Raw genomic sequence first — 10,362 nt, 5'->3', positions numbered from 1 at the left:
TTTTCCTAGTTAATCAGATTTCTTGTGAGCAACCCTCAGGCCTCTACCCTTTAGACTGCAAAAAGTAAACAAGACAAATGGGTACTAAACATTCACAGTGAGGCTAAATTCATGACTGATGCCTCTTCCTGTTTAAGATCTGCTATAAATATGTTGTCCAGTGGTTTCTAATGGTGTGATTGTCTGACTCAGCAGACCAGTGTCAGGAAAGAAATTTACATAAATGAAAAGTAAAATCTTTCTGCAAGAAACAGGACTGTTAGAAACTGCTTAGGTAAGGAGATGCTCACTTTCACAAACATGGATGTTAAACATATTAAACCAGCTCGCCAAATCTGCTTGAACTTAAGTTATTGCCCATAAGAAAGCTAAGACGTTTGCTTTTAATTTCCAAAAATTCATTTCAGTTTCAATTTTACTTGGAATAAATTCTGCAATCAGAGCTGTCATTAGCAATAAGAATGATATCAAGCTGGTGTCCACAAAAAGGACTAAGACTCATCTTCAAACACAACACATGCTTAGATGGCTTGGCTAAGAATGACAAGCATGATGCCAGATAATTCCAGGGCAACAGCCTCTGATCTCTAGGAATATGAATGGATCAGATGACAGAGCATTCATCGCAGGGCAGCAGAGTACATGATCTGATGTCGGACTGCCTTGGTTCAAACCTTTGTTAAAGCACTTTGACTATGTGCCCATAAGCCTTATATGGAGAGGCACCAACCTGCAATTTCCCTTTGATGAAATGACATGATAATCCAGGGTGAATGTAAAGAATACAATTAGAGGAGCCACCTGAAATACTTCTCATGCTGTCCAGCATATAGCGGCACTAAGAACAATGAACGTTATTTGCTGTTGCTGCTGTTATTACTATTATTGTTCTTCTGCTCCTGGTTATGCATTTCTTTGCCAGATTGAAGAGTCTAATAGACGGATGATAGGCATCATCAATTCTTCACCCTTCTCTGTGCCCAAGTCTTTGTAACAGCTTCACTGTGGGTGGACTGTGTTTCTCCGCACCTTAGACTGACCTTGGATTCAACCATATCGCTGTTTTGACCAATGGGGGTGGGGGTGGTATGTGTGTGTGTGTGTATGTGCGCGTGTGTGTGTGGTGACAGTGAGCCAGTTTGGAGCCCGGAATGTACGAGGCTTCACCCATTGCTACTGGCCTTCTGACACCTCATAACATGAAAAGAACATGCTGTTGCTAGCCTGCTGCTCCAAGGCCCAGGTGAGATACAGGTAGCATACTCAGACTTGTGACCTACAGGGTGACAGAGAGACACTAGCCTGAATCTGAATTCTTGTTGGTGCCCTAGAGAGTCATGAGGGAAATAAAGGCTTACTGAGGTACATTAACTAAAATTTGGTCATTATTTATTATGCGACAAAAGCTAACTGATCCAAGGAGTGTATTAACAAACTGTCTATTCACAATGCATTTCTTATTTCCTAAGGAAAAAGACATTAGCTTAGTTATCTAGGTCTGAAACTAAAGTGGAATGGTAAGTGCAAGAAGAAAAATGCTTGAACAAAGCCGAGAATCTAGGACCATGGGTGTTCCTGTAAACCCTAACTAGGCCTTCTTGGCTTTTGTGTGGGAGATGCCACCCATTATTAATATTGAGATTATTTTTAAATGGCTAAGATTTATTGAAAGTTTATTATAGGCACTGTGCTACGTAGGCACTTTATATATCTTGTCTCTTTTTGTCCTCACAGGAGCACCAGGAGGTAGGCAATACTAATTTCACTTCTTTTTACAAATGAGACATACTAAGGACAAGTAACCTGCCCACATTCATGGGGGTGAGCATCGTTCAGACAGGATTCAAGCTCAGGAAGTCTCATGTACAGTATGAGGTGACAATGACTGTGAGGACAGCTGATGGGGAGCACTTTGCTGCTTTAATTACATTGTGTGTATAAGTTTATTTAATCCTTAGAACTCTATGAATTAGGTATTATTTATTATCCTCATTGTACAGATGAGGAAATGGGAGGTTAGCAGGTCAAGTTCCTTGGCCACATTTGCACATGCCTAGCAAATGGCAGGGTTGGATCTGAACCCAGGCAGTTTAGAAAACCAGTACATTATACTATGTTAGCAGTTATGATCACACTTCCAAGTCAATGTTAAAAGGCAGAATCTTTCTTTTTCTTTTTGAAATTTATAAGCTCTCCAAGTTCAAAGGCAAATGTGCATTCCCAGCACCATGGTTATCTTCAAGTGTATAAAATGTGATAAACGACCTTTAGTTTATATTACAATCATTCTCAGGTTCCACTGAGCTTTCTTTCTTGCAAGCACAATTTTCTTATTTGCTGCCTTTACACTGATTTATTTTTAGTTTTGTTTTTCTAATTGTGTATTTTTAGGCTCAACTCTGTCAGGTTACAAATTCGGAGTATTTCTAACAGTAATAAAAAAATGCAAGAAAAAATATTAATCATGATGGGTTTTTAGAACTATCTTTAGGAAATAAAATCAACCACTTAAAATAAGAAAACAGACCACTGATGCTCAGATATGTTCACACACACACTTCCTGAATCAGGCAGGAAAGCCTCTGTGTCCTCGAGCCTTCATACACTTTCTCCATCCAGTCCTCAAGCACGACAGCCTTATCTCTAAGTACCTTCTCACTGATGTGCAACCATCATTCCTACTCACCTTAAAAGCAGCACCTCCATGGATGATGGATTTGATGAAAATCCCCAAGTCTGTTCCAGTCTCTCGAGATTTGTTCCCTTTCAAGCTCACACCAAGACCAGCAGAACCAGAATCATTCAGGGGGATCTCAAAGGTAAGTTGCTCAGTTGTTTCCAGGGAGAGAGCATAGCAGTCAGGTTCTCCTTTCTGCTGGGAAGAGCGCAAAGAGTGAAGGGAAGAAAGCAGATTAACATTTACACACTCGGATGGCCAAACGCAGACACACTTGGCAAGACAGGCTGAATGGACCTCTAACAGCCGTAATCCTGTTCCCAGCAGGCACAGGCTGGTCTTTTCTCACTGTAGGGGACGAACACCACATCCATGGAGGGGCAGGAGAGTTTTGGGGAATAATTCTTGGTGACGGTCAACAGAGGGGATCCTTTGGCAAGGTAGAGTCATGTTGTTTGAAACACTGCATAAGTATTTAGAAATTCAGCGGAATATTCTCGATAATTAAAGAGGCTGGATGTTAGTCGTGGGGAGTCTTAAGTACCAGAAAGGGCCTTAGAGGTAGCGTGGTTGTAACACCTTCATTTTACAGATGAAGAAACAGAGCTTAGTGTAGAAACATGCTAAAATTGTGAGAAGATATTTGGCTCACATAATTTAAAATATATCATTACCGTGAAAGCAATGCTATTGATAAAGATTACCAATAGAATACAGAGCATTGAAAACATAAAATTTTATTTTAAAGTTAGAAAGATGTGATTTCTAATGGGTATCACTGAATTAAATCTCACTTTGTTAAAACTCAGGCCTTAAGCATGCTTCTTGGGTAGTATAACTCACTAGCAATCAGTTTTTGAACCTAAACAAAAAAGATAATGTACAGCAAATGTTCATGTCCTCTTTGACAAATGATACCTTGCCACGAGAATAGTTGCTCTAAAAAAATACAGAGTATAGTGGCAAAAGGCACACGCAGGGTTCAGCTACCCAGGAAGAAGCCTGTGGCTAATCACAGTTGGTCCCTAGTGTTTTCAAATATAGAGTAGTGGGAATCGGAAAGTGCTGTCCACATGACAAACTTCGTAGGTGCCCCTTCTGCATCCCTCTCAAGCTTGCAGAAATGTGAACCTTTACCACAGTTTTAACTGAAAAATCTGAAACCATCAACTCATTCTAGGTTGGTAATTCCTTGCCCTCTGCAATTATGTCTGGAGACTCTCATCTTAAGGTCACTTTGAGGGACTCTTATGTAAAATTACATATTTTAAAAAATCACGGTGAATGTCTGAATGTCAGTCACAAGATAACAACGATAAAATCAGCAGTAGCAGAGAACCCATAACTAACACAAGATTAGGAGGTCTGATCATAGAACCACCAACGTGGCATTTTCAACTCCTACCAAAATAGAAAAAAAACCCATGTCTAACTTTAAAGAAATAGTTCCTTCATTTTATTTCATTGCAAATGAAGTTAGCTGTAAATATTTTAACAATAGGTAGTTTCAAAGAAATGAAACTTTATTGTTTAATTTAATAAACTTATTACAGGTTAGTTTCTTATAACTCATTACATTATTATTTAAGAGAAAATTCCCATTATTTGACTTAAACTAGCTGTCTTTTTTCCAATGGAATGGCAGAGTTAAATACTAAATGTTAAGTATTAGCCTTCAGTTTTGTCTTCCAAAATGCCCTATTTAGAATCCATAACATTTCATAATCATTTACGTTTCCAGCCCTCTCTGGGATTTGGTTAATTTCAGTCTAATTAAGTTCTACTGAATTAAAGTATAAATTAAAGAACAGCTGTTCTTACTAGAAGTTTCAGAATACCAGTTTAGAGGAAGACTAGAAAACTTACCCAGCTTTTTTCTACCAGAGACAAAGTGACACGAGGACAAAGTTTTGCTTGAGCGATACACTCAAACCACTTTATTTTATAATTAAATCAGGTTGTTGGGGGCAACTGTTTAATTCTGAATAAGATTGATGAATATTTGTACTAATACCTTTCATTTACTATATAAGTGGTAAAAACAAAATAGAAGGCAGATGATATTATGGTTATCTTTTGATTTTACCCTTAAAATTGATCTTTTTTAAGTCCCTGATATCTGAGAGCCAACAATAACAACAAAAACAAACTAGTGGCTAACAACGATTGACTGGTTCTGTTTTAAGTGCTTACACATAACAATATACTTACTTTTCACAATACCCCTTTGAGGATTAATATCATGCTTATTTACAGATGAGGAGACTGAGGTACACAACATTTGTAAGTATCATGTGTGCATGTGTGTAAATACCATGCTTGCAGTCCATAAGACCTGTCAGTGCTGGAGCTTTGTGGAACCCAGGCAGTGTGGTTCCTGTGCCAGACTCTTAGATGCTACTTCTGTGAACCACCATCACTTGGTCTCGCCACAAAAATCCCAAGACAAATTCCTACTGTGACAGTAAGATGCCATGCAATTTCACATTCTCCACCCAGTTACAGATGTTTTATATCTTCTTAGGCTATACCAGGCTCAAGCCATAATTGGTGGTCTCTAATAATAGCAAACTTTCCAGTGGTGAAGGAAGCCATAACAGTAGTTAACATAGCCATTTCCTCTGTTAGAAATAAATGTCCCTTTACCTAATGTATGGAAAAATCAATATGCTAAATGTCTTCCTCCAATAATCTTGGCTCAACTAGTAACTCTGAAAATTAAGCTCAAATCTTGACAGACAACTGTCTACAACAGGATAGAAAGAAGTATAAAGTCCTCACAAGTGCCCCAAATGCTGAACCTTAGTAATAAGATGATCCCAAAGGCAGCAGCACATCCAGACCCCAGATCCTCCCTGGATTTCTGTTCTTTGAACAAGAGCTTTTCCCAGTGTCAGGAGTGTCCCTTGCTTTTTCTACCCAAGACATCTGGTGGGGGGGAAAAAAAAATCCAAAGAGACAAGCCTGGCACAGTAAGGGAAATCTTGTGAATTTCATTCATTTATTTTTTGGGTCTTTTTATTATCTCATATACTTTACCACTACATACCATGTCTCTAGATGGAAAGTCCTTCAGGTTTCTAGAGCCGGTCCCAGGACGGATGCTCAGATGCCCCAACTGCATATGCCTATGCCTAATTCCCTAGCCCCTGCCCTGAGCCAGCCTTGGAAGATCTTCAACTAAGGCTTTCTCAGCCTCAGTGCAACTAGTAGTCCGGGCCTGATAATTCTTTGTTGTGAGGGACTGTCCTATGCATTGTAGGATGTTTCGCAGAATCCCTGCTTCTGCTCGTTATATGCCAGTAGTACCACCTTTTCCAGTTTTGGCAACCAAAAATGCCTTCAGACATTGCCAAATATCTCCTGGGGTCAAAATCGTCTCCAGTTCAGAACCACAGCTCTGAATTAACAACTGCCAAATGCAGTCAAGGTTAAGGCAGTGGGAGTCCGGAGAGACATTTGGGACCATAGCGTTGGCTGTCCATATGTTCCCAAGTCCCAGGAAGGTGTGGCACTAAAAGGCCCTGTAATTGACTAGGTCTCAGGCTCGCAGTTTCATGACTAATCACTTAGTTGGGCAGAATGAACTACTAGGGAATTCTGCACTTAGTTACGTCTCTGATTATATGGCAGTTAATTTTCCAAGGCAGAAATGGGAACTTTGTGGCATGAACAGAGTAGGAAAAATGATAAATACTAAATTTAATAGTATGTAGTCAAAATGCTGCCTTTTACTTACATAAAAATCCAAAAGAAAAATGCAGCCTATCAAGTGGTGTTTGTTAGGTTAGTTATGCTTATGTATACTTTATTTTTTATTCTTCTTTTTTATGAGTCACAATTATGTAAAATAGTATTGACACAAAGACTTTTAATTATGTGAGAACATGATATGAAATTAAGCACAAAAGCTTATGTGTATAGTATATTTCAGTTATGTAACACACACTATATATACTCAGATACCTACCCAACAACCTATTACCTACCTGCCTCTCACCCAGTCTTATCTATTTTTATGGGAAGAAAAACCTCAGTTATCTACTGGCACTGGAATACAAATGATTGTTTTCTTCTTTATAATTTTTCTGTTTTCCAAACATTTCTCAATCATTACAATATTTATAAAAGGAACTTATATAAGAACCATTTGCTATATTATTGTACTGCCAACTGGTAAACACATCTCTATAATGGCAGGCACACACTTTTATACATGTATACATATTCTAATACCATATATACTTTTTATAATATATATACCCATAGTAGTATGTGCGCTATATATATTCTTTAAAACTACATATAATATCCATATATATTCTATAACTATATATGTGTGTATATGTGTGCATGTGTGTGTATGTAGTATATTTATAACTCCTCTTAGAATCACCGACGACCTCCATGTTGCTAAATACGACGGCCAATTCTCGCCTTTCACTTTTCTTGTTCTATAGTAGCATTAGACTCAATTGCTCAAGACACTACTTCTTGAAATATTTTCTCTTCTTGATTCCAGGACATCACTCTTTGATAGTTCACCTTCAATTTCACTGCCTACTCTTTGTAGATTCTTTCTCATCTCACCAATCTCTAAACACTAGAGTCCTAGAAATCAATCAGCTGAGTTTTGATGTTCTCTCCCATTCTCACTTCCTAAGTTACCTCATTTAATTTCATAGTGTTAAATATCATTTACACTCATAAGCCATAAATTCATATCTCTACTCCTCTCACCTAAACTATAGATGGATAGAACTAATTTTCTAGCGATCAACTCCCTTAAAGATTTTACCTTGAAATTATCATGGCCAAATAGATCATCCCTTAAACTCGTTCCCCCTGAACAAGTTAATGGCAACTGTATTCTTCCAGACATTCAAGCGAGAGACCTCGGTGCTACCTTTATCTCACACTCCATGTCTAGCCCAGCAACAACTCCTTTCAGCTCTACTGTAAAACACGCACGGAACCCTACAACTCTAACTAACCACCTCCCCCACTGCTTCTCACCTGATCTCTCTGCTTCTGCTTCTGCTTTTCTCCTCTTCAAGCTATTCCTCCACATGGCAGCCAAAATGGTCTTTTTAAAACAAATACCCAGAACCTTCTAATGACATCCTGCCTCATTTGGAGAAAAAACCAGAGTCCTTAACAAACTCTGTGCTGCAAACTCTGCATAAGCTGAGTACCCTGACTCTCCTCTCTGACCACATCTCCTACTACGTGCCCTGCGCTTGCCACACTGGCCTTGCTACTTTTCTTCAATGCTGCTTGCATGCTTCTGCCCCAAGTCCTTTGCATCACCTCTTTCCTCTGCTTTAAATGATTCTCCCACAGATTCCTGCAGACCTGCTTTCCTCACTTCCTTCAAGTCTCTGTTCAAATGCCAATGATCGGTGAGGTCTTTCCTAACTATTCAGTTTAAAATTATTTTAAGGGCCTCCCAACACCTCCCTACCCATGTCTATTATCCTTCTTTGTTTTTCTCCATAGCATTTATCACACAGTATGTACTTGCTTGATTATTTTTTAATAATGTTTCTTGAACGCAGGAACTTCCATATTGTTACCCCTCTCCCCCAATCAATATATTGCTAGTGCTCAAAACAGTGCCAGACTCAAAATAGGCACTGGATAAATATTTGTTGAATAAATGAATTAACATATATGAGTAAGTGTCCAACAGTATGTGTTTATATGTATATATATGTGCATTTGGGAATTCGTGAGATTGTGTGTATGGGTGCCTGTGTTTGTGTATGTGTGAAATTAATTACTGGCACCACATTTGATTCCTACCATTCCAGATTTCATTAATTTAAATATTTATACAAATTAGTTTTGACATAAAAATAATTATAAAAAGCATAAAATATCAGTTATAAGAAAATTTAAAAGTAATCTAGTTCAATTTCCCTTTCATACCATACTTCCTGTTCCTGCGAGAGATAATATCCCAGCTCAGCTTCAATATCAAACTCTCAGTGAAGGCACTAAGATGTGTCATAGTGACCAATTTGTGATAGACACTGGACTATTGTTCACGGTTTTAAATTGCATCATGTACCTGAAATCATAAGTTACATTGGAACCAGCAACATTCATAGTACATTCCATCAAGTTTGGGAAGCATCGTGATCAAGTACCCAAAGCTACATTATCTATCTACCTATCTTTCTGTCTACCCATTTACACATATACATATATTTGTGCACACACATATACAAACAAAAGTTTCATGGGACACTACTTACAGTGCAATGGACTCTAGTATTTTCTGTGCCATTTTATGTTTTAAAAAATTTTGTCACAATCCACCACAGTGAGATAATGGACCATAGTTTTCAACTTGGAAAACACTGCAATGATGTATATATACAGTCATTTGATAAATTTTTATCAAGTACCTACTGTGTACTAAACACTGTAATGTGAAATGGCCCATCTACACAAAATACAATTGGCAAAAAGTTTACTGAACAACATAGGGCCTTTCTGTTTCATTCACAGTATTATCTGCAGGAAAGAAATAGATTTTAAGAATAGGAAAGAGGAAATAGGAATCTACGCAGTAGTGCCTTGCCAGATATGCTAACCATTTTTATCAAACAAATATCAAAAGTAATTATGTGGTGTGAGAGGAGGAAAGAGAGGCAGAAAGATGGATGACTAGGGAGGCATCCATATTATTAGCTTAAGAGTGTTCCAAATGGGGCCATTTCTGGAATCACAAATGTTCTTGTATTGCAAAGGAGTGCTTGATTCACGCATGCAAGTGGTAATAACGCAGCTTTTCAAAGCCCAGGGGAATCCACCAGTCTGCAGTGCCAATGTTCAATTTCCCAGAAGCCCAGGTCAGACCTGAAAGCATCCATGCTAAACCTCTTATGGCCCTCATTTCATTAAATGCTGTGTTCTTGGCTCAGCACAAGTAAGCTCTGGATGTCTTTGCCTCGCCTCCCAAATGTGTAATTAGTCTGTGTTGTGAGCAGCTTACTTTATGCAAGAGTTATGTTTCACATGCAATCATTTTGTCAATTACGAAAACTCAAACAAGAGGGTTTTAAGAAAATAAAAGAATATATATACATATGTATATATGTATGTGTATATATATGTGTGTGTGTATATATATATATACGTGTATATACATATATATATATATATATATATATATAAAGCAAAAGCCATACCTGGCAATTTATATATATGTATATATATATAAAGCAAAAGCCATACCTGGCAATTCTGTCAGGATATTTTATAAGTGTAACCGCTGTTAAGTTTTGCCTAAGTAAATTCTAAAGAATTTAAGGTGATGAAACTTTTCTTACAGCTAAATAAATTTTCACAACAATAAAAAGATAAGACACCTCCAAGACACTTAATTTTCTGGAAATTTTTAATCTTCTAAAAAAGCTTGAATAGCTATTATAAACATGAAAGTTTTTTGGCCAATTGGATTCTATAAAATTTAAAATGTGATTATCATCTTAAGAGTAGGGATCAGAGGCTCATTCCAAGAACTAAGAGGCATTTTATTTTAGATTATATTTTTCAGAGAATAAAGAAAAGAAGATGACCAGAGATGAGTGGGCACATGCAAAGGACAATGGTGAGCTAAGGATGATCACTGTAATAAATTATAAAAGACTTTTCTACCGTTGTTGCTAATATAG

The 10,362-nt window shown here is 37.6% G+C and overlaps 1 protein-coding gene across 10 annotated transcripts in view; it reads right to left on the bottom strand.

The window, feature by feature from the left end:
- The window catches only part of PARD3B (par-3 family cell polarity regulator beta), a 901,201-nt gene that overhangs the window by 375,598 nt on the left and 515,241 nt on the right, over positions 1-10,362 (bottom strand). For 9 of the 10 annotated variants that reach the window (XR_005649078.1, XM_039844925.1, XM_039844928.1 and 6 more), the window contains one exon: positions 2,687-2,875. Coding sequence is in view for 9 of the 10 variants with exons in the window: in XM_039844925.1 (XP_039700859.1) it covers positions 2,687-2,875 (189 nt within the window). In the remaining variant the exon portion in view is untranslated. The remainder of the gene's footprint in view (positions 1-2,686; positions 2,876-10,362) is intronic. The other variant, XM_039844927.1, reaches the window with a different exon arrangement.

The sequence above is a fragment of the Pteropus medius genome, unplaced genomic scaffold (genome assembly GCF_902729225.1).
Source record: "Pteropus medius unplaced genomic scaffold, Ma_sr-lr_union100, whole genome shotgun sequence".
In the NCBI taxonomy this organism is placed as follows: Eukaryota; Metazoa; Chordata; class Mammalia; order Chiroptera; family Pteropodidae; genus Pteropus; species Pteropus medius.
This window is presented reverse-complemented; position numbering and strand designations above follow the sequence as displayed.